Raw genomic sequence first — 25,325 nt, 5'->3', positions numbered from 1 at the left:
TTCACAGAGGAACAGAGGAGACGAGAGGATTGTTTGTGTTTTGAATGACCTTTATTCACCCTGAAAAGAGGCAACTGTTGCAGGTTGTTTTTTTTTTCATACAGAACACGTAGTCTGAGACCATGCAATTCCAGTGGTAAATATGAAAAATACATAGCATGGATTAAGGTAAGAGGAATATTTGGTTGCTGAGATAAATTTAGTGTTTGTGTAAGGGGGCACACGGCAGCGAGGTTGCCTGTTTACTGCAGAAGAGAGGTACTGAGTGGAAATTTCTACCTCCTTTGCAGACCTGTTTGTGTTTCATCTTTGACCTGGAAGAATCAAGGCTAGTAGCCACTGGCTATTTTTCATTTATATGGTGATCATCCTTTTATTTCTCTACTGAGGTTAGCAGTTAGGGAAAAAGATGTAACTGTTACTTGTGGTGTGCAGGTTTATCCCTCCCATCACTTGGCAGAGACCCATCACCTCATAACACATGTGCTGGGAGGTTTAAGTTGCAGCAGATTCTGAAATTTGGAAGTGAAAGCTTCCAAATCATACTAACTGCTACAGTTTTTGAGAGAGAGAGCATATCCTAGCAAACAGTCAGCTGGATTTTTGGAATAACTCGGGTACACCTTTATGCTGAGACAACAGTTTGAACGTACAAACAGAGATCCAGATGAGAATGTCACTGCCTAATCGGGAGAAACATATTCAGGTCAAGTGCCAGATACAGTTATGCGGGATAACGGTGTTGGTCCACACAGCCTTTAAGGGAAGCAGCATGATACTGGAATGCCAAAAAAGAATCCAGAAAATGGTGCAGAACTTTGAAGGAAGCCATGGGAAGGTATTTTTCTGTCTTGTGGACCATGGTTATTGATTACTCAGTTCTGTGATTCTCAGACGCGAGCTCTTCATTGACTGGAATTAAATTTATGAAGGCAGTTGTTGTCTCTGCAGCAGTAGCACATTCATGGCCTGTTCTGTTTGTCACAGGTGCCTGGGTAAGGGAGAGCACCTGTTATTAAATGCATGATGGTGTAGAGAACAGGATGGGTAAACAGACCATGAAATTGCATCAGGTCAGTCCCATGCCACCAATCCCGAACTCTCAGAACTTAAGCCTTATGTAGAGTTGTTTTAAAAATTATGTTTGGTTTTTTGTTTGTTTTGTTGTTTTGTTTTTTTAAATAATGAGTTTCATTTATCTGCTTTCTGGTGCATTAGCAGCCAGAAGTAATATTTTATTTTCCCCTGTGAAACCTGAGATTCTCCTAGAATCACAAAATTACTGATACTTAAGTAAAGTGACAAATATTCTGAAAACTGGCGGGCAGAATGTGCATGACATGATCCCACAGTACAAAGACCAGAGACACAAAAATCCCACATAGGTAGAAAAAACTACATGAGAAAATTCAGGCTGCCATTTATGCTCTTTCATTATTTAATTTGTGATGAAGATACAACAGCCAGAAGGGAACAGACTTGATTCCATTCTGTGCGTGTTAGACTATGGCAGTGCCACCTGCTCAGCGTTTTTCTTTCTTAATGCAGCTTTTGTACTGAGCCCAAAGCAGAATTACCTGGAGGCTTGCGATAGAAGGCTGGAAATGGGTGATTCACTTTGGTTTCTGCAATGACTTTATCTCAATTTCTTCATTAGGGGGAAAGTCATCCCACCTGGCACTATTTTGTATACTTTGGTGAATGACTGAGGCACTGAAGAAAGCAGCTGAGCAATTAACACATTATTTTCAGTATTTATAAACAATTGTTTTGTGGTATTTTGTTGGCTTCCCCTCTCACTTCTTTTTTTTTTTTTTAAAGTTGTGTCTATATCTCTAAAAAAATATTTGTGCGGCAAAGGGAAAGCTCTGACCCTGCAAAAAAAAAGTGTAAAGCCATCATAATTAATTTCTGCTTTTTGTTTCTCCCAGATATTATGGGCAAGGCTATACAGCTCATGTCCATATTTGCTGTTGAGCCTAAATATTTGTCCTCTCCAGGTATTGTCCCTTCCTGAAGACTCTCAGCTCTAAGCAACTGACAGATTTGCTCGTCCACAGAGATACAAATCTGAATGCCTGTTCATTGAGTTGTTTCCCTAGAGATGCAAATTGGATAATTGCTGATGCAAAAATTGTCGATGCAAAAATTGTCAATAGCTGCTTGTTGGAGATCTGCATGCATGATTATACTGTTTTTAGAGGAAGAGATATTAAATATTAGTGCTAGTTTCAGTAAATACGCACAAATGTTTTTGAATGTAAAATTCAGCATTGTGCACCTCTCTGAGTATGATGATCTAGATCAAGCACAGCATTTTGAAGCATTCTTCTGTTGTCTTCTCTCCTCGGTGCACAGTTTATGTGCCTTGACTGTGCTTTCTTCACCCTCTAAGGCACTGCAGAAATTCCAGCCACTGAGCAGCTGCGTGTATGCTTGAATGAAGCGTGCGCTATTCCATGTGTCAGCAGGAAGAGATATAAATAGAGCTTTTTTTTCTCCTTGTTGTCATAAACTATGTTCCTGTTGGCTGCCCTAAGCCATTTCTTCTTCAAGTGTGGTGCAAGGGGAATATGTTTAAGTTAGGTTCAGTGGTGCAGTTGTGGATATTTTACTCTTCCCAGTGAGGGAATATATTGTAATAGCTGATGGGGAAGATGAAGCTCTTTTGGCTTTGTGGTGCCTTGCTGACACAGGCTGGTCTCACACCTTTGCGATGAAGAATTGCTACTTTTGCCACCTCCTACACCAAATGCAATCAGCTGAGAGATCTGGAGAGCTGGTGGGCAAGTTGGTTTGCCTGGCACCTGGCATCCCCAAGTGGGAGAATAGTGTTCCCTGGTATAGCAGACATATGCATTTATTGTATGATCTGAGCTGCACCATGCATCAGGACTCTGGGAACTTGAGTGGTATGCATGGATTAAAATGGACTAGGACATAATAGCCATTAAGTTACTATTCCAGATACAGAGTTGATAATGTAACAAGCCCTTTCCTCCATGACCTGACCTGGTGGTGTTGCGACTGAGGAAAGGTGCTGGGAAAGTAGAATCTGAAATGAGGTGTTCTTTGAGGTGGGAGAAGCCTTGGCCCATCCTGGGAAGCACAAAGACTGGTTCGGGAGGCCCTGGTTGCATATGGATTTGATGAAGTTGCAGATAATGTGATCCCACCTCAAGTTTCCAACTCAAATCAATCTTTAAAGTGTTGTTAAGGTGTAAGCACCTGATTTGGCCTACAGGTTCTGAAAGAAACATTGTCTTTACATTATGTGCGCCCACCTCTGTGCAAGGACTACCATGGGTATTAGCTGGCCACAATTTATGCAAAAAGTATATCAATGCACTCACCTCCATCAGCGGTTTCCTTTCCGCTGAAGAAGTGCCCTGCACACCCCCATCTGCTGCAGTTCAGAGGGGTGTCCGTGTTATGAACTGGTGTACATGAGGCGGACACTTCACGGTGGTCCCTGTTGCTGCCAGACGTTGCTCTCTGCATCGTTCGGAGCATTTATTAAGAAGCTAGTCACCACCTCCTCAACAATCACAGAAATTCTAAACAAATGAACCAACTGGATGTTAACATGTATGTATATACACGCAATTGCAATGGGAAAACAAAAGCTTGAAGTGAAGGATTGAAGAAGCAATAACCTTTTAGCCTTTATAACCACTAAGATCTTTTAAACGTGTCTGTTCTTTGACACCTTGTCCTAGTTACCTGGGCATAGGACGCATTTCCTGGAAGGAAAATAACTATGCTATCAATCGAGATACAATCTGTCCTTGATTTTCTTCCTGCCTTTTCATTTAAAGGAATCACAGCTATAAGAAATGTGAATTTTTTAGAAATTTAATCAGGGCAGGATTCTTTCTCTAAGGCAGCCTCCATTAAGCAATAATGTAGAAATGAAGTTAATTTTCCTTACTCTGCTCTCAGACATCCCTTTTACATCCATTACACTTTATGTATAATAATTCATTTGCCAGATTTGATCTTCCTGTTCATTTCAAGCCAGTTCTTCCATTTTTAATATCTCCTTCAGAGAAGTGGAATGGCACGCATGTTATATAAATAACTTTCTGATATGTCACTACAACTGTTTGAGCAATGCCTTTCTTGGAAGAGAGTTTGTTAGCAAATGAGTAGTCCCTGAATATAATGTAAAGCATCATTTTGTGTGCAAGGACAAGCCTGAGCCATTTCTCAAATTGTTCCACTGAGGGACCAGTTCTTGGCTTAAAGCATGACTGAGGCTATAAAATTAAAATCAAAATAATTGAAATATAAAATAGGCAATATACTAACTCTTAAACTGGCATTGTGAGGGCTTTGTTCTGAAAAGGTTACAGTGATCAAAAATGAACAGAGATGGCTCCAAGGCTCCTCCAAGGTTTAATACTTACCATCTGATGAATATTTCAGAAAGCATAGTCCTAGAGAGAGAGACACAAAAGGTATCTGCAACTTTGTTAAAATGGCTGTTGCGATGTGATGCCATCCATTTCAAGCAAATGCCAACTTTGATCTCATCTTTACTTAGGTAGCTGTACCTTAATATTCCATAATTTTGTATTATCCCCCCTCAAATAATCTCTTTGTTAAAATTATTTTCTTTCAGGTTGTATGTGCACATCACCTAGCAGCTTGTGATTTCAAGTTGTATGACAGAGTTAAAGCATTGAACAAGTTAGGAGGTTCATAAATACATTTAAATTGCTTTTCAACAGCAGAACTGGATGCAGATCTGTTAAAGTCAGCAGAACTACACAGATACACATCCGTTGAAAACCTAATGCAAACTTTTCATCATATGGTTTGAGCAGGTACAGTCCTCTCAATTAAGAGAGGACACCTTTAGCTGCAGGGACGGATGAACAGGTAGAAGGCTTAGAGCGATGATACAGTAGCTCCGGGCTTCCAGGACAGTCAGTCTGGTTCATCTCATCAGTACCAAAATAATCTATTTTAAAGGGTTAAAGACCCAGATGACTCTAAATGGTGATAATATCTGGATTTACCTGTGACCTAAGAAAAAGTCCTCAAAGTATGGACCTCACAACCACTTGAAAGAGCAAAGCTGTTTCTGCAGTAGGAGAATGGATGTGCGGAGTCCTCGCAAGGTCATCTCCATTTTCTTCTCTGAGAATGTTTGAAGGATTCTGCAAAATAGAGAAGTTATGTAGTGTGCTTATCCAGGGGGCTTATCATATTGTATTAGCAGCTACTCATCACATTTAATTAAGATTCCTTTTTAGCTGCTGTGAAATATTATTAGGTCCATTTATCCCGTATCAGTAAAAAGGAATAATAATGGGATGTGATCCTAACAGGCCATGATAGAGAGCTGCTAATGTGACGTACGTATCGTGGAAGGGAAGAGGGATGTGACTGCCAGAGTCTGTTTTGAGGCTGGCGACGTCTTCAATTTTGCAGCCCCTTCGTGTGGAAGGTACTAAAGAAATGCACCTCTTTTAAGGCAGGTTGCTGCCTAACAGCTGTATCGATGAGAGTCAAAATAGACATTGTTAGTATTTATTTAATTTGCTCTCAGAGGAGGAGAAGTTTGCAGAGGTTCAGTGATAAACTAGTCAGAGTAGGTCAGCAAAAGGATTCTGTAGGTCTAAATTGATTTTATATACCATTGTGGAATAGTTTACTTTTAAAATGAAGAAATCCCTCAAGGATAACAAAACCAAACCAAACTAAACAGTAATAGTACCCTTTCTTCCCCTTTGTGGTCTGGATAGAGAAAAGGCCAGTTGTAGCTTTCATCCATAAAATACCAGTAAAATTATCCCTTTATTTGTGATCAGAGCCAGAGGGAGTCGGGGAACAGGTTCCAGCTCTGAGGTTCAGAGCACAGAGCCACCTTCAACCTCTGAGAGACGAGGCACTGCATTTTCTACTCGCTGAAGCTTTGTGTGTTTTTTGAAAGGAAGATGCAAGCAGAAAGTGTCGCACTGTAGTCATCTGGCCTGGAGATTATGATGGTTTGGGCTGCTAGGGTGAGGGCCATGTATAAGAGGAGTGGTTGAAGCCTAAGCTAAACATAGATGATGAAGAAAGAAGAAAAAAGTTATCTTTTAAGATTCTTTCTTAGGTGTCCTTGATCCATTACTCTATCTCTTCTAAGGGGTGAAGCTCACACATTCATTCATGTTTAAAATAGACGCTTCTAAAAGTACTGAAATAAATGTGTCACTTTTTCTTTCACTGCCACTTCAAGCATCCAATTAGCTGGTTAAAATTAGGTTCTGCTTCAAAAGACTAAAACTGAGGCTTCAAGTTCCCATAGTTACTGTCTTTCTATTAGTTGTGCTCAGTTAAAAAGTGAGGATTCTCTTTTGCCTACCAGCGTTGGGCTTTGGCAGCCATACTGGGCTCTTTCCTCTTCCGGCACCAGCAGTAATATGGGCCGTGCTAAGATAAGTTTGCCAGCGGAAGGTTTTCACAGCTGTGGAGGCTGGTACTTGGCAAACAGTTTTGTTGAGTGTAAGCAGAAGGGGCTGAATTTGACTCAATTCTCTTAGGAGTGTTCACTCTCCAAGGTGGACATGAACAAAAATAAGTTAGTCTTGTCCAGGAGATCCAACACTAGGAGAACATGTAATCCTGCCTTATGTCTTCCCATCAGGTAACCTGAAATCCCTACTTGAAATTTTCCTTCTTTAGGGAGTCAACCCCAGCTAGTCATTGAGACAGGGGCTGAGGCAGAAGGTGGCTGTGGTGACTGTAGACAGAGGAGCCCAAGCTGCTGATCCTGTGATCACCCCAAAGAAGCAGAGTGGCCTCCAGTGGCAGGAGGGAACCGGATACACAGGACAGATAATCTGTGCTCTTGGCCTCAGTTCAATAGCTCAGCGAGCAGAGAGCAAGGGGAGAGGAGGGGGGGTTGGCTGTCTGCAGAATGCTGTTCCAGGCTGCAGCAGTGAGGAAATGCTTCCTCCTTTTCACCTTCACAGCAGGATTTATGATGTTCTGGTTACTGTGGGCCTGCAGACGTGGTGAAATTCCCAGATAAAAATCCATCTACCTTATATTGCAGGAGTAGTTTCTCCCTAACAACCTCTGCGTGTGACACAAATATTCATACGCTGCACCCCTCAAAGCCCAGCATCCCATTAAAGTTGGAAGGATGACATGGAGCATCCTGGATGTGTGCACATGCGGTCTCCATGATGCAGCAGATTAGTCCTCGGTTTGGTGAGGAAAAGGTTAAAGCTTGTGCTGAGCAAGCACTGACAGGTGCTTTCCAAGACAAATTTTACCGGTGGGAGCAGGACTGGGCACAAGTACAACAGTAGAAGGATGTCACCTGAGAAGGTTGATGGTTTTGTGGGAGGAGAAGCCTCTTTTAGTGAAAAGAGAGTGAGAGGAGCTTGGGGCTGCAGACACTGGGCTCCGTTTGCTTCTCCAGCAGCTGCCAGAAGCCATTTCGCCTGCATTGTGCTCTGGCCAGAGCAGGCTGTGGTAGAAAGCAAACCAATTTTTGCTTTCACATATCTCAGAATATGCTGGCAGAGCTGTTTGGTAGCTGAGACAATTGGTTTGATACGTAGCCATGTACGATTGTTTTCTTATAGTGAGATAGATAATCTCTGTTTAAATTAAATTTAAATGTCAGGATGGACAGTAACCTGAGACTGAGCTGGAAGTGACCTCCCTGCGCACCCCCTGCTTTGTGTCTGGATGCTGGAGCAGTGGGGGGTTATGGATCTCCCACAACATATGTGCCGTAATTACCCTGTTTAATGTTACTGGCTTTAAATCCAAGCAGTGGATTAAAGCTATAGGCTCCGTGGTGGGGAGAAGTTTTCATTTTGTTCATTCTTTCTGTCTGTGAGTCATTGGTGCAGAACAGGTCAAACAGATAGAAGGGCAGAGAGTGAGAATTATTTGTTTTTTTTTTTTTCTTTAAGACTCCAAATTGACATAGTCCTTAGAGATGGTTGGGATTTTTTGGCAAGCTGAGAGTTAAAATGATTCAACTTTTTTCTGACTGAATAATTTCTGTCTTTCAGTTCAGTAGCTGTCATTTTATCATGCTGATGATGGATTTTTATTTGCTTTCTTTGTTGTGCTGTTGGCTGTGGGTTCGGTTTTTGTTTTTATGTTGTGGGTTTTTTGTTGGTTTTTTTTTTTAAAAAGAAAAGATTAAACGGGCATTTTAATCCCAAAAAGGCTTAGGGATGATCAGTGAAACCAGAATGTCTGCAGAGATCCTCCAAATGACACAGAGAGGGTTTTTCAAGTGCACGCTGTTTGCATTTGATGTGATGTTTCAGAATTAGCGCAGAATATCAGACTCTTTAGAACAGTGAATATTCATTAAGCCTGCCAGAGGCAGAAGCTGCAGTCAGTACAGCAACAGCGGAGGAGGCAGGGAAGAGAAAAATCAGGTTAATGACTAGCTTTCTCTGCGATTTGCTTCCTGCTTATTGCCTGATCTCAGTTTTAAATAAATTCATTTAATTAATGTGTTTTGCTACTCTGACCTGCGGACAGAAGGGTCTGTGATTAGTGCTGGGGTGTTCCTAGGCTCACGTGGCTTTAGTTGGCACATTCTGGTGTCTATAAAAAAAAAATTGAGAAAGATTTCCTTTAAACTTAATAATAATAGATGGTTTGGTTGAAAGCTTTTATCTAAATTATCTCCTGAGTCCGTGAGCCACCAGATTTTTAAAGACAGGGACAAAGTGGTGAGTGGGGAGGGGTGGAATAGAGTGAAAGCAAGCTACTGTCTTGGGTGAGCATGTCAGGCAGTCAAAAATGTCTCTGCGGGGAGACAGAGCTTCACAGAAATGCATTCCCCTTCTCCCCCTTGAGCAGAAGCACATCTGTTCTAACACGAGTTAGGCTTCTTCTGACAAAGGTTCTCTAAGAAAGCAGCAGAGGCACAGGAGGTAGAGACGATGTACATGACACTCAGAATATATGGGAAGTGAGCACCACCTGTTCCTAGTAAACACCAGATTGGAGCTGTGGGGGTATACAGGGACAGGAAAAAAAACACGTGCCCCCGTCAAAAAGAGAGAAAAGTATCAGTGAGATAGAAATTATAGTCTTTGCCCAGACCTGATGGGATATCGATTTGTGGGCTGAGTGATTACATGTTCTGTGACAGGCATTTTGCCCCAAATTTAGAAGATGGCTCAATTTCAGACTCTTTGTACCCATCACTCACCATTTTGACTTTGCTCCACTTACGTATCAGCTCAGATGGTTTTACAAGCTGATGAAAGCCGACCCTTCAACGGAGTGAATTCACAAATGCCGCATCTGAAAAGACAGCACTGAAAATCTCAGTGACAGACCTGTACTTCGGAGTTTTGCAGCAGAGTATCACTCCAGACCTAAACTGTACTGGTGTTACTGCTGTCCTAACTAAAATGTGCCCTTTCAAGGGGTGGAAACAGTGCAACATTAACAATATGGCTGAGCTTTCTCAGGTATTTCTGAACAGAAGATGCCAATGCATGCCTAAATGAAAATCCCATTAAGAAAGTGACTGAGAAAGTGGCCTTACCTTGCAAATGATTGCACAGGGGTTTTGTGGCTGTCACTGTTAAAGAGGTTTGTTTTTTTTTTACATACTCTGGCATGGTCATTAGTACCACATCCCCCAAGCCATGATGCTGCTTAGCTTGCTCCTGAGGATGGAATTCAGCTCCTTGTCTGTCTGGGCTTTGTCTGTGGTTAAAGAAGCAAAGGTAATACAGCTCCAGCAGGGAGAGGAGAACAACAAAGAAAATTCAGTGCATCAAAAATGGATGTTTAAGCTAAGTGGGTTAAACTGCCTTCTGAGGGTGTCTGTCTCTCTTTATAAACTGTAGCAAGAATTAAGGTAGACAATTGAGATTGGATGCCTACTTTTTTTGGTGGCTGAATTTCGAAGAGATACCTTGCTCTGTGAGTGACATCTGAAAAAAAAAAAAAAAAAAAAAGAACTTTTAAGGACCCTGTTCCTTGTAGTAGGTTCCTGGGATGCCTGCCCAGAGCACGAGGAGAGTTAGGTACCTCTGAGAGACCTGTGTGCTGAGATCAGGGCTGCCCGGGGCGTGTGAACCAGCAGCTCTGTACTCAGCAAGGTGACACAATCACCTGCAACCTGCTCCCTTTCTGGGATCTTGGAGCCTGTGACATCCGCGTGACGCTTTCAGTCTGACAATGTGTAGGAAATTAGGTGCTCTCAAAGCAATTAGGATTTGTTGAACAAGTGCCTATTAACTGAGATTTGTATGTTTTTCAAGTCTTGTGAGAGATAGAGGGCTACAGCATATAACCAGTAAATGCCTCTGGAAGAGAAAAAGTAGCTAGACACCGTACCCTACTGCTTCAAGCTTTCAGATAGGTGATTTTAGGATGTAGGGGGTTTTTGTGTGTAAATTTGCCTGTCTGTTTCAGACAGCAGTCACTTGATAGAAAAAGAAGCATTTTGAAATACAGCCTGTAAGTCTTTTCCTCCCAATGAAATATGTGAATATCTACTTGACTGCGGAATCTCTGTTACTCTGGGTTCCATTTAAAGTCTACTGAGACACTTGTATTTCAGCAAGAGTAGGAGGAAATGGAAAGGGTGAAAAGTTCAGCTTCCATTTTAGCATGCAAACACACAGATGAAGAAGCATCGGGAGCTGCAGGTGTAGCCTAGATTTTGGGTTCTGGTGCATGCATGCATCTTAAAAATAAATCATTTGGTCATTGAACATGAAGGCTGCCGTATTCCTTGAGAATAAAGTGAAGGGGCAGTTTCCAAAGCAATCCTTTGAGTTACACCGGGAAATGGCCAGACTCTGCACTTCCATGTGGGAACTCTGGCAAACCCCCCCTGTGTGGCTGTAGGAAGAAAAATATAATGTTTTAAATTAATTGATATAAGTATAGCTGGCATATTTGCTTTATTTTGATTTTCCAATAAATTTAATAAACAGCTTTAAAGCATTCAATAAGACCCAGAAATTATGCAGAAGTAGAACTAATCCTCTTAAATGTGAAATAGCATCTAAGCGGAAAGTTTTTGTTGTTAAAGTCCCGCTGATAAGAAACAGAAGAGATGTTTAAGGAAGCTTTGAAAACTAGGTGGTAAGTGACATTTATCCTTGATCTGAAATGTCTAAACATATGACATTGTTAGTACAGCTGAACTGTGACCTTCCAGCCTGCCAATACAGATAAACACGCATGTTATCAGGTAAATCACGCAGAAGGAAAATTTCCTGAGGAGAGAGTTGAAGCCCAGCTCCTAGGAAATGACGGCTATTAACTCATTAAGTTCTGTCTGTCTCTGTCTTTTTTGCTTGTGAGCTTTCCACACAGCTGTAAGGATAATTAGTTTCCTTTGGCTTAGTGAGTATTAAGGAGTATTAAAATGCTTAGTTTGTATAGACAACAAACACATTCAGGGGCTGGGAAAAAACCCACAGAGAAATGCAAGCAAACCCCCTTAGTCTTTAGCTTGACAGAATCGTGATTCCAGGGTAGATATGATGGGTTTGTTGTGTTTGGATACATTATGTCAGATGGCTTTGTGATAAATGTTACTGACTTCATCTGGTGAGTGGATTTGTCTAGGCAGAACCAGATTAAAGGGTCAGTATCCTGTTCTGAATTAGATTTTAATAACACATACGTGAATGTGCACCCTGCTAGCCTGGCAAGATTTCTCATGCAAGGAAAAAGAGTAACTGTACCGTAAGGATACCCTCTATTCTTGCACGTTACTGTATTTGTGTGGAAAAATGGATAATATAAAGTCACTGTCATTGTCTCATCTCCTGTCTTCAGCCTAATGTGCTCACGTCAAAATGGTGCAACCACACACTCTGTTATTTCAGCTGTGCTGTGGTGGCACTGTGATCTGTAGAGCACTGTAACCCTGTACACTTCAAAGCAGTTTTTGGACTATTCACTCCCACAGGGCTCTCCCCAATCAAAGCTACGACAATTCAAAAATGGTTTGAGGTCACCTTCAGCTGTTTTTTTTTCCTGCCAGAAACAGGAAAAGAGCATTGAGTCTGGGCAAATGTCGTCTGGAATGAATGTTGCATGGGCTAGTTGGGAAGGAGAAAGGATTTATTTGTCAAATAGGGCTTAATTTATTGTGTACAATATGAAAGCTCACATTTTTGTATTGCTGGAGAAGGACAGTTGATTAATGATTTGGAAAAAACCAAGACCCACAACATTTACCTTTGTAATTTATCATCTCAAAGAAACAAAAGTGATTGGAAAGGTACCTGATCAAAATACTTTATTGAGCAGAAATGAAAGCTGACTCATATTAATGCATTTAATATGAAAGGGCTTGCTAGGACATTGCTATTACCAAAACAAAAAATATAAAAATTCTGAAGTTCATGGTTTAGATGGTAGGAAATTTACTGAAAAACTATAACTGATGAAATAGAGGAACTTCCACATTAATAATAACTTCAGAAAAGATATTTGAGACTGGGGAGGTTAAGGTCTCTAAAATAACTTCAGCAGTTCCTGGAAAGAACATAAATGCAAAGTCAAATCTGGTTCATCATTAAATACAGTCATAGGGAAAAAGGAAGTGTACAGGCTCTTCTAGTTCTCGATTAAACATCACATTGTAAAAGCAATCATATCACCTCCTTTGCAAAGATTCCATGTGCCAAACCTCTGTAACACAGATAGTCTCAGACTATCTACCTGATGTGTCATGTATACACATTTCTTTGGCTCTGTAACATGAACGTATGGCCTAAGTATGGAAAAGCTTAAAAGGCATCATGCTTTCCAGTGGTGTTTATTTTGCTGCCAGACAGGAGTGAAATTGTCAAGCAGCAAAACATGTTCTTTAGCTTTTGAACCAGGAGAGCCTCAAGTCTGCATGCATGACATACATTTTATTTCATAAAATAGAAAACAAGAAAACAGAAGATGAAGAGTCGTAAAAGTACAGGAGATGCTGTTCATTTCATGAAATGGCTACTGAAGCAAATGCAATATTCTTCATTGCTACTACAGGGGCACAGAGTAGTCAGTAGCTGAGGCTTACTGAGTAGCATCTTGTGGTCTGGCAAAACGCTGGAGATTTCCCTCCGTGTTGTCTACATTGTTTCCTCTTCCTGCCCTCTTTCACCAGTAGGAGACCTAGGACTTCTGTTTCTTCTTCTCCTTTCGGTGCCCTTGCCTCCTCGTCTGAGGGATATGGAGTCTCTCTTGGCTGGTCTCCAACCCTTCTTTGTAGCAATGCAGATCCCACCTCCTTCTTTCCCCAAAACATCTTTACCTATTCAACTGGATAGCTCTGATGCAGAGTACAATGATGCTGAGACTTAAGCAGATCAGTGGTATTGGCATTGTTTATGTGGTATTGCAAGAATTTGTGTGTGGCTTTGAGAGTTATGAGTGTGACAGGCTCTATGTTTGTGATACTGCACTGTTAGAGTGTAGATAAGAGTGTTTTCATCAGATTTGAGGGCTTTAGCATCAATGCATAAGCATTCAGCTTTCCCTTGATTGCAATCCCTTAAACACTTAAAACAATAGACTAAAATGGGTGTGCTATTCCTATTCAAAATCGGGAGTTACAAAGATTTACAAAGTTTGAGAAAAAAGGAAAATAGCCAGATACTAAGACTTTCTCTCATAGAAGAACTTGATTTTTGTTGCATCTCATTGTGCTGGAAAATTGTCCTTGTCAGGACAACATACTTAAACATTTCAACCTGATTAGCTCAATCTAGTCAAAATCACAGAAATAAAATTAAAAAATGCTTCATACTGCAAGCCTGAAGCTAGGGACAGAGCTTCACTTTATGTTTGCCTGTATAAAATATTATGATGTACTATTCTACCATATCAATTAAGAGAACCAAGAGTTAGTCACTAGACTGGTGTTTTTTAGCCTTTATGTTGTGATATTACTATAAGAAAAAAAAAAAACCAAAATATAATAGTGAGGACTTTCCCAGTTTGAGAACTTACTGCGGTATTATTTACTACTGGACAATTCTTGACAGCTTACTGCAAATTTGTCACCGGCCTTTTCCAATCTCCCATTTTGCTTATAAGTTCATTGTTTAGAAAAACTTTACAACTTTCTTACAAAAGTCACCCCATTTCGTGGCAAAAGAGAACAGATTGTTAGAGTCTTGCCTTGAAGACTACTATAAATATTTCTGAGACCAGATTACACACCCTGATTGAAGGAGTCTGCAGTATCTCTATCGAGGTAATTCAGTTTGCTCCCGTTTTTGCTCTAGGGTTGTGTCTGCTGGTCAGCCACATTGCATACGCACATACATACATGATCATTGGCTTTCAGGTTCCTCTCTGGGATGCACCAACTCATTCTTTCCAAGGCTGACTCCCCGTACCCTGAACATTCCTCTAACCATTTGCCGAAAGACTTGACACCCTCAAACGTACCCTTGTGCCATGCAATGCACATGCTTGTGTTTCATGCTATAGAACGCTACAGTGGGCTGCATCACAGCAACCTTTTACCCCATGCACTTCAAATTTGAAAGAAACAGAGAACAACTGTATTTCAAGGCACAACGTGGGATCTAGAGCATGTTTGGCCCAGTAGTGTGTGGAGTGAGTCAGTGCATACCAGCAGTGAGCAGCTTGGACCAGAAGCAGTCGATAACACCCAGATGAGCAGCCAGGCAAGCAGGAGTCAATGTGGAGTCAGGCTAAAGCCATAGCTTTCAAGTAGGAAGCTGATACTCACCGAGTGCTTGTATTTCATGATGCTTTAAGTTTTTCTTGCTGTTTTGACTTTTTCAGAACCTGAGGCGGGAGAGGTGTCCCCCCCAGTGGGAGCTGGTGTGAACAGCAACAGCTGGACCTTTAAATTTGGACCGGGCAATCCCAAACAAGGTGGTCCTGGTGAGTTGCCAGACAAATTCATTATCCCAGGATCTCCTGCAATCATCTCCATCCGGCAGGAGCCACCAAACAGCCAAATTGACAAAAGTGACTTCATAACCTTTGGCAAGAAGGAAGAGACCAAGAAAAAGAAGAAAAAGAAGAAGGGAAACAAGACTCAGGAGAAAAAAGAAAAGGGCAACAGCACCACTGAGAACAGTGACCAGTGAAGGGTTTATACTGAAAGAACCCACTTAGCCAGTTTTTGTAATAATGGCAGATTTCTCCTATGTAGCAACTCCCAACTTCTTCCTACTGTTAACAAATTTCCTGTATGTACAGACTTGAGAAAATCAGCAGGAAATTCACAGTGTCTGTCTAAAATGCTTAACAGGTTTTGTCTTAAAAGCTTTATTAAGTCTGGTGTTAACTCTTTTTCTCCGCTCTGGCTTGTTTTCAGAATCTAAAAAGCAGACACAAGTTTCCTTTCTCCTACGGCGAAAAGGAGAATCTTCACAGTACAGCCAGTGAGAGGTTGGACTCTGCACTGTGGTTCCTGTGCTCCTGTCTTGATGACACTTACAGGACAGGTTTAAAAGTTTTAATGTTGTGTGCACCCTCTATCTGATTGGAAATATTTGTGTGCAGATGTCAGCTAGGTGATATGAGATCAGATCATAAAATGCAAGAAGAGCTGGTAAATATGCAACAGAGGAAACACCTGATGAACACAAATGTTCAAAGATGTTCAGGCTGGGAGGAAATGTCTGAAAGGAGATGACCAGACTTTTCAAATCCTGAGAAGTCATGTGGGAACTGTGTGGGAATACTGAGTCCTATACATGACGTATTGTACACACTCCTGCAAAAAAACCCTCACATTTACAGCTCTTTAAGATACCATAAATTTTATCTTTTACCAAGCAAGCCATTGGGAAAATTGTCCCTTAAAGCCCTGCATTACCCTGGCAAGGCTAGCCCTCAGAGTGTAAGAAGGGCTGGGCTGACATCCCAGGAATGTAACTGACTGTGATGCTCTGTGTCCCTGTTTCCACTCTAACATTGTTTTGCACATTAAGTCTCTGAAAAGGTCAGAGTTTTTCCACGACACTTATGCAAAATAGAGAAAAAAGAAACGTTAACTATGCTATTTGTTATTTGAGATATTTATTTATAAAGAAATATAGCTGTAAATGTTAAAGAAATATGATGCCCTTTAACCCAAACAGAAGTCAATCTAGAGCCATTATAAATTAAAATTGCTGCTATTAAAGTGCTTTAGAAAAATTGCCTGAAACATCTGTATTATATCGGCCACTTGCCAATAACAGCTTTATTCTGTCGGGTGACTTGGGGGCTGCCTCTTGCATGTATTAATAAATACAATAATATCTTTTTTTTTTCATTAATCTGCACTTTGAATACACCTTTGCAAACAAACTGTCCTTGTATGAAGAAGCAGAAGCAAACTCGTCACACAAATGGATTTACTAACCCGCTAGCTCTGTGCAGTACCTTGGTGTTACCTCCCACACAAACCTTTTCTGATTTTAGTTCTACTTTTCTATGAGATTATGGATTTCTGACCCTACTAACACTTATTATGTAAAATTCAAGTACTGTATGTATGCTGTATGCTCTTATAAGAATCCTGAAATATTTATTCTGTGCTTGTGTATGTGAATGTCAATGCAGCTGTTATTAGAGTGGACTTTAAGCTTTACCGCTGAATGTAAATTCATTATTTCTTTTTTGTACACTTGTGAAAAAGTGGAGTAGTGTTAATTTTTTAAGCCACTGTTGGTTATCGGTTTTTTTTTGTGTATGAAACACAAGTAAAATATCTTTCTTAAATCAAGCCATGCATGCATTTTGGGATTTATTGGTAAGAATCTGTGAAACTAAAGCTCTGTGAATTACTAAACCTGAGGGTATAAAAGGAGTATTGAATGTGGTTGAGGATGTTCATATAAAACCAATACATGTATTTTTAAATAGAATATAGCTGATGAGGGAATTCCAAGGAGTTTTCTACATTATTGTACATTCACAGAATAAAGCTCAAGTGTTGAACTAATTGGAACTGTGTAAGAAACTACATAGCTCTAAAATTTCTAATAGGCCCTTTAATCTAGGATCAAAGAGAACAACTGGATTTCTTGAGACATGTCCTGGATGTCCTAAGTTTCCAAACTGCTGACAGTTGGGAATCGGGCAATTCCTATTAATTTTTTAAGAACCTAGAGCAAGTCTTAAAACATCACTGAAGGTAAAGCTCTAATAAAATAATTTGTATCTCAAAGCATGAACCACCAATGGCCTCATGTGATCTATTCAGAGTTTTGTTCTGCTAGCAGTCTTGCTTTCCTGGCAATTAAAAAGATGGTACTTGAGAAAGAGACTCCTTGATTCAGTTTTAAATGCTAGCCAAGAGGAAAAAACTTAAGATTTGGGGAGGGACCTGTTCTTTTATGCAAGTGTGCTATGCAAGTACATTTAGACTTATTTTTTTATTCAGCAACTAATCCAACAGTTCCCAAAATCAAATAATAGTTTGGGTTGGAAGGGATAATTAAAGGTCGGCTAGTCCAAAATGTTCATAAACTGAGGTTACAGTGGTAATTTAAATACGCAGAAAGATGTTGTTGTTTTGTACTCATCATAAAGTAGCTCTCCTCAATGCCTCTGACAAAAATTCAGCACAAAGATTTAATTCTTACAGAAATGTTTAACATTTGGTTATTTTTAGATTTTTAATTGATTTTTTTTTTTCCTTTTGAGTGCTTGCATTTTCCTCTGTACAGGCCACTCTGGTTAATACATTTTTCGTCAGTGGTCTTACACAGCTGGTTTTCCAAGGCTTTCTTCTGTCAGAATGAGCCAAGAGCTGCACTGTGTCTCTGGTTTGCTTGTTTTAAGGCAAAATTACATTTGCCAGTCCTAGCTTTGTTGCAGGTGCTTACTGTAGGAGGACTGTATGCTCTCATGATTTGGTAGATAAAATAGAAAAATCTGAAGATAAGCATTCCAGTATGGAGGTCTGCTAGAACAAAGACTCTCAGAGGACAGGAGAGGAGATGCTTCTGCTGGAGTTGTTTAAAAAGAAGCTGGATTGCAGCAGTAGGATATATATTACACAGATTCACTGTATTTTCAGAAGACTGAATCAGGCACCTCACCAGATTTTTAAAAGACTTTTCCATATTTGAACCCTCTAGTATAACTGGAATGTTGAGGTATCTTAAGTGAAATTTGGCTGTTTCAAAACTGGTATACAGATGACAGCATTGACGTCCTTGATTTTGGATGTCCAAGAGGAGGAGAAACCCTTGGCATTAATTTTTTTGGGGGTGGGACCAGGGAGACGGGACATAGAATTTGCACGTTCTGCCACAGTTTTGGGGGTTACAAATTAAATCCCACACAACAATGGGAATTGAGGATCAGAGGTGGTGGCCAAGACTGACAAGAATCAAGGAACAAAAGTTTCTTTCATCCTCTTGCTGACAATGAAGTGAGCAAGACAAAATATACTGCAGAATTTGTCAACAAGAAAATTACGATTTGGGGGCTTTTTACTACTTCAACAATTTATTCCTCTCAGAATCCTTGTATTTTCTGTGAGCATATTACCTTTGGAAGTCTGGGGTTTAGGCATACAAGATCAGAGGCCAAAACCTTTGAGCTTTTATAACAATTAACTCTGAATTATGTTGTCTATTAATTACATCCTGTCATTAAAAAGATATGTCATTTTACATTAGGCTTCTAAGACTTAGTCTTGTGCAGTATCTTTCTCCTCAGTATTTGGGTCATTGCATATCACAGCAAGAGATTCAATTAAAGTTTTCCAATGATCTTACATAAGGGGAAGAACATAGCAACCAAAATGCATTTCCCAAATTTCATATATGAAAGTCCATTATGGAATTATCTCTTCACTCATTTGATGTGTTTTAAGAACTGCATCCATTTTTGGAAAAAGCCATTACATGGTTAATTTACTTTCTCCCCAAGAGAAATGTGAGTAAGCTACCTTTATAGGACAGTACTTATTAGGACAATTTCTGTAGCATACATCATTCTTGTTGGCTGGTCGAAAACTTAGACCTGCCCATTCTGGGGCTTAACTGTCTTAAGGTTCCAATAAATAGCATTTCCTCTAGGAAACCTTGTTTTATTAGCTCACTAATCTGTATTCAACATATTTAGGTATAAAATGAGTCCATGAGTCTTCCTGCTTCATTCCACCAAGCGCTGCAGTTGGAGCTTTCCATGTTTCTAAAGTCACCTCTTCTCAAACTGTAATTACATTTTTAAAGTGTAAATTACTGCCTGCCTTCTACACAGGTGGCCTCATTTATTTTAATCCTGGTTGTAGCCAAGCTTTTGTCAACAACTGGTTAAAATAAACCGTGTGCAATCTTCCTTCCTTACCCTGTTCTCCCCTAGCAGCAGTTTTGTGGATCCCAAGTAAGACAAGCATTCAGGAAGGAGCTGAGCCATTATTTTAATCTGAGTCCAAAAAAATGAGTAGGTTCCTCAGTTTTGCTGTTATTTAATTGTTTGGAAACTACTGACCGTTCCCTGACACAGACACTTTCTGAACATGGTGCCAAGAGTCCCATGTTCTGTTAAAGCTCCTGTAAGTAAGCAGAAGTATCACTTTCATCAGAAGTTTGGCTTTGGTGAGTAAGTGCACATTGAAGACCTCAAGTTTCTTCCTTCACATGTGTCTGATGGAGAAATGAGTGAAGAGCTGAACAACTTTTTGATATCATCACACATAGTTTAATCTCCATGAAGCAAATATAAGCCCTGGAAAGTACAGGACAGGCTGAGGGCTCCAAGCAGTGCAATAATAAATTGTGTATATGAAGGGCTTGATATGGTGGCTGGTTTATCTTAGGCCCTGTGTGAAGCACACACCTGCCTGAGTGGCTGGCTTTGCACAGTACTCACACAATTGGACATATCAAGAGTGAATAGAAAGCTGTAACAAAATGAATGCTTTATCACGTTTTAATGACCTTGTGCAGCTTAAACCTGCATACTAGAAAATCAATATTGCTAGCATATAAATTAATTTTCCGTTAGCTCTTGGTATGGGGATGCTGTGCTGTCTGGTCTCCTGAGTTCTTTCTCCTCTCTATGGCCTCCATCTCTCATTAGAGGATCCAGTGACACTGCTCTGCATTTGCAGATAGGTGTGTGTGTAAATATATACACAAACATTTATATATTTATATATAAATCTGAGACCTGGTTATGTTGTTTTACAGAATACTGCAACACGTACTGTCAGTGGTAATACCACTTAGGTAAGGCCTATTATGAAAATTATCTGATTTTTCGAAGTGATGCTATTATGGTGACTTTATGCACCTACTTCTAGAATATGGGTGGTTCAAGTGCCTTTGGCTGGCTTAGAGAACTGCTGAAAGGAATCCTTCAGCATGAAGTACCACAGAATTGCTTCTGCCACATGGTGAGGAGAGCGTGTCTTACACTGCACTGTGGATTCCCTTTCATATCCCAGGACTGCCTCCATGCGATCACCCTGACACAAGTTTTAACATCAAAAGATGACAAAGATGTAATGAAGTAAACAGCTCTCAGATGACACGCAGCTTGGCAAATATTAAAAATGTTTGCTTGCCAGTGGCACCCAGAGCTGTGTAACTGTGGTCTGAAAAAAAAAAATAATAATTCACCAACATTTAAGAACTGATGTCTGGAGCATATTACAAAACAGATATGCTAGGCTTGAAAACTACATTTTAAAACTAGGAATCTGACAAAGAGTTGAAGGTATTAAGCTGGCCTTCATTCCAAGTAGAGCAGCCGTAACTCTGTTGTCACTCCCACCACTCAACTCTCTAGTTTCTCAACATAATGATCTCCATTATAGAGAGGAGGGAGCAGAGCATGTCATGAAGAGATAACCTCATGTGTGCTGTCAGGTGGGAAATGTTCTCCTACAGGCATACCATTGCAATAAGGCACAGAAATGGGGTGTTGGGCGCACCTCTGGGGCTTTGTGTTAGGTGAAGGGTGAAAGCCCATGTTACCAGTGAGCCATTCCAGCAGGAACAATACTGGAATCTCCTACCAAATGTGAGACACTGAAAGGTTGCCCTGTGGGCTCAGTGTTGCATCAGTGCTGGAGTGTTACGCCTGATTTCAGGCTTCAGCAATGCAATGGGATAACATTAGAACTGGCCCTACTAGACCTGTTCCAGCTCATTTGGTGATATTTCATGGATTCTTCAAGTGTCTTGGCATCCCTTGAGCAGCACCAAGGAGAATTAGAAAGTCCTTGCCCATTAATTATAGGAATGGTGCCACACAAGAAGCCTGACAAGACATAGTAATTGTTAAACGTATCAATCACAGCCACTCTTGACTTTTAATCCTGCAATAATTTTCCTGTTAGATAAATCCTTCAGCTTTTCTGGCACTCAAATTCCACTCAGTGCAGCCTCAGTGGGTGATTCTGGGTGAAGCTAAACTGAAAATGTGTGTAAAAATAATCCTATGTCCTAAATAAGCCCCCAGTGTATCAAAGCCCTCCTTTAGAAAGACTGGAATAATTCCCTACCTTGGAGAACTTCCTTCCATCAGTGTTTAAAGAATCCTACCTGAAGTTTCTCTACCTATGAAATGGTGTGCTAAGCAGTTATGAATGGAATCAGTCTGCATACCAGGTTTTTCAGATATCACCACTCCCACGCCCGATTATGTACACTGTCAAAGCCATTACTGTAAGACTAGTTTCGACCTTCCTCTTCATCACCTATAGTGCAAACAGCCTTCGGTTTAGCGAGGACGCAAGACTTCTTTTCCGTGGGCTGGCACAGGAGGCTCAGGCCCTGCCTCAAGCAGCTGTGCCAACCTAGCCCTTCCCAGATGCTCTAAACCTTGGTTGTGGGCAGCTTCAGCTGACACCAGGGTGACATGATGACAAGATGAAGGGGCTTAACTTTGCTGAACTTGCTCTCAACTCCCTACCTTGCAGTTTGGAAATTACCTGGGGGGCATGTTAGATAAGGGACAAGCCTAAAACCATGGAATTTTGCTTGTCTTCTTAGATGCCCAGAAGTGGATTACTCAACATTTAGGTACTGACTGTTGAGAAAGTGATTCACAAGCTCCTTATGGGTGCTTACCTGACAAAGGGGAGCTACCTAACCCCAAAGATGTGTAAATTGTGTTAGACCAGCTACCTGTAGACTTTTAAAGTTCCTGGAAGGACTGAATTTAAGCTGCCACCAAGCATCACAAAAGCTACCTTGATCTTGCCAAAGCCCCATGTAACAACCTCTCATTAATCTACTTCAGTGCAGTTGCAATATCAATGCAATTTTGAAGATAAGCTGCATCTTACCCTGGAGGGTGACAGCACTGAGAACTGACAGGCACAAGTACCTTCCTCTGTTCTTCGTAAGTAAATGGCACAAAAAGGTGAAACCATTTCCATTTTCTCCTCAGGCTCCCTTCACACACACAGGGGGAGGTTTCGGCTGGCCACATAGGGTCAGATTCTGGCCAGCAGCACAAGGAAGGAGACATTTATTAGCCAGTGTTGTGGCTTAACCTGCAGTTTCTCATTCACTCTTCCCTTCCCCAGTGGGATGGGGGAGAGAACTGGGAAGAAAGGTAAACTCATGGCTTGAGAGGAAGACAGTTTACTAGAATCCAAAGGAAAATTACAATAATAACAGTATATAAGTATAGTAAAATATACAAAATGAACAACGCACAATTTCTCACCACCCAATGTCCCATTGACCAATAGAGCCCATCCTGAGTAGCGATCACAGAAATGAAACCAAGCCGCAAGCAAAGGACAAAGAGAGAGCCAGCAGGGTAGAGAGAGCAATGTCCCTCTTCAGGTAACCCCTGCTTATATACTGAGCATGACGTTTATGTCATTGAATACTCTCTTTGGGTCAATTATTCTGGCTATATCCCTCCCAGCTTCCTGCACCTGCAAAATAGTGAGACCTGGAAAGGCAGACAGTGTCCTTGCTCTCATTAGCAAAAACTCCTATCATCAGTGTATTTATCAACATTCTTCACATACAAAATCCGAAACACACTGGCTACTGAGAGGGAAATTAACTCCATCCCTGCCAAAACCTGGACAGCCAGAAAAGTGGTGGGAGTGTTCTGTGGGTGAATACTTCCACAACATTAGAAGATACCAGAGATTCAAAGCGTGACAGGTCAACCCAGGGCACTAAATGCGCTTACTTTCAGTCAGAGGGAGGGGCTATTCCACCTATAGATCTTGTTAATGGCCCCTTGGGTCAAGCGAGCTTTCACAAATGGACAGCCTGTATCATCTGCAAAGCTGTCAAATACACTGTTTGGCTGATGGCAGGAGCTGCTGACCTGTGAGTTATCTTGCTCCAGTTGTTGTACCTAAGAAAAAAATTAAAATTCCTGAGAAGTATTTTTGCTTAGGCCACTACTGTGCACTGCTGGGCTTTGCCTGTGAACCTGCCAAGCCAAACCATGTAGGCGCAGGCAGTTATTAGTATGCACACGGGCTGATGCAAAGCAGCTTGGAAGGAACAGGATATTGCAGTCCTGTGATGCCAAAGCCTTCACAACCAGATCAATGCTGCTGGTGCAGTTAGTTCTGCATTGATTAGCTGACAAAGTAAAGCCCCTACAGCAAGTGAGTTTTGTGGTGAAGCACTCCTTGCTGCAGTGTCTGCCAGAATCGTGTGGGTGTGTAAAATAATAAATAGGTCACAGGCAAGCTGCAGGTTTAAACGTGTGCAGCCTAAATGGTATGCAGTGCAATGAACACCTGCAGAATGGCTGCACACCCCACAGGGTAGACTCTGGAAAAAAATTATGTTACGCTAAGTCTTGTATCTCCCCATCACAAAGGTATATACTAAAAATTCTTAACCTCAAAGCCTCTTGTCTGTGCTCCCTGACTTCACTCTGCAAGGTCGTGTGTGTGTTCCACCGTGCATTACTGTATCGTTGACTGTAGGTGCCAGGGGACTTCGGGCTGCTAGTGCCTGCTCTGTCAAAAGGCATAGGGCTGGCTACAGAATCCATACAAGCTGCCAATCAGTGGTGGGATTATGGAGGCAAATGGGACAGAAGCCCTGATGCTCACACCCCCACATGGCAAAGAGTGATTTGCTTGAGGTAGTCCTGACAGCTCCCAAGGTCCCTTCACGTCTATGCAGCCGGGTGAGGTCAGGCCTGACAATCCTCTCCTCTGATAAGTTAGCTCAGCCACAGGTCCTATGGCCTCTTTTAAAAGTGCGGGTGAGATTACATCTTTCTGTATTTTCTGTACACTGCCAAAACAAATAAAAGAATTAGATGGTGAAAATCATGCACTACCTCCTCCTGCCCTAGTCCAGCTCCTGTAGCCTCCTCCGAAAGCTTGTTTTAAAATTCAGAATTGGGAAAATTCAGCAAAACTGTATTTATACCCGTGTCCAGACACACCTTCAAAATGAAGAGACTGTCCAAATGCTTCCTTGTCTAAGCCTATCACGTCTGCTTCTCTTCTGCTCTCCTACCCATCCACCCCAAGCTCTGTTAAACAAGACTGTTTAAAATGTTTTGAAAAGCCAGGTACCTTCCTTCCCGGCAACTGATGGCTCACAGGTTTTTAGCCATTTGTAAAGTTGAGTGGCCAAGGGCTGGCACAGATCAAGACAGCAAACATCCCCAACCTCCATCAACCAGCATCCCAATCCTTCCCTGGCTTGCATGGGCAACATTTATACATCCAGGCACAATTCTAGCTGACACACTGAGCAAATGGAACTGGCTTGCTGACTAGTCCAAAGCCTTTTTCAATACTTGGCTGTTCTGGATACGATTCCTCTAGTCAGACACATGACCTACATTCTTAATCATGTAAGATAATGCCTTTGGATGTGCTAAGTATATGTGTCTCAGTTGCTCTCCACCTTCCAAACCAGTTCAGATTAGTCTGTGTAATTGACCTACGTGTCTCATTTTCTATTCTAACAGTATGTACCACCTTAATGTTTTTCCTGAAATAATTTTGTATTTTCTTCTACATTATTCATTTAGCAGCATTGGGTGAAGAAGACATCCCCTGGAAATCCACAGAGTAACCCAGAGAGATATTTACGCTTACTTGCCGCATTCTATCTGTTGCAAGACATTTAGTAGCCAGTTTACAGCTTTATTATATATGATCATTGTTGTGGAAAACTAAGGAACAAAAATTGATCTGGGTTTTGTTAGCCCAGTTTTCTCCATAAATCAGGCATTGAACAATTACATTGCATTTATTTGACAAGACCCATTTTTCATAAAACCATAGTTTTATTCTTTACTGTTTGCATACCATGCCAGTCTTTCTTTAATTTTTCCTGGCACAGATTTCAGGCCCTTTGCCCTCTAATTTTCTAGCTCTTGCCATTTGGCCTCTTTCACTGGTCTCTCTCCAGATTCCAAGAGGT

The 25,325-nt window shown here is 41.1% G+C and overlaps 1 protein-coding gene across 1 annotated transcript in view; it reads left to right on the top strand.

The window, feature by feature from the left end:
- LOC104483350 (protocadherin alpha-2) overlaps positions 1-17,159 on the top strand; it is a 146,282-nt gene extending 129,123 nt beyond the window's left edge. Inside the window, exon 6 of the mRNA XM_086759225.1 lies at positions 14,770-17,159. Coding sequence (XP_086615351.1) covers positions 14,770-15,080 — 311 coding nt within the window. The 3' untranslated portion in view covers positions 15,081-17,159. The remainder of the gene's footprint in view (positions 1-14,769) is intronic.
- The last annotated feature ends 8,166 nt before the right edge of the window (positions 17,160-25,325 follow it).

This window comes from Chlamydotis macqueenii, chromosome 14, assembly GCF_036417535.1.
Source record: "Chlamydotis macqueenii isolate bChlMac1 chromosome 14, bChlMac1.mat, whole genome shotgun sequence".
NCBI lineage: Eukaryota > Metazoa > Chordata > Aves > Otidiformes > Otididae > Chlamydotis > Chlamydotis macqueenii.
This window is presented reverse-complemented; position numbering and strand designations above follow the sequence as displayed.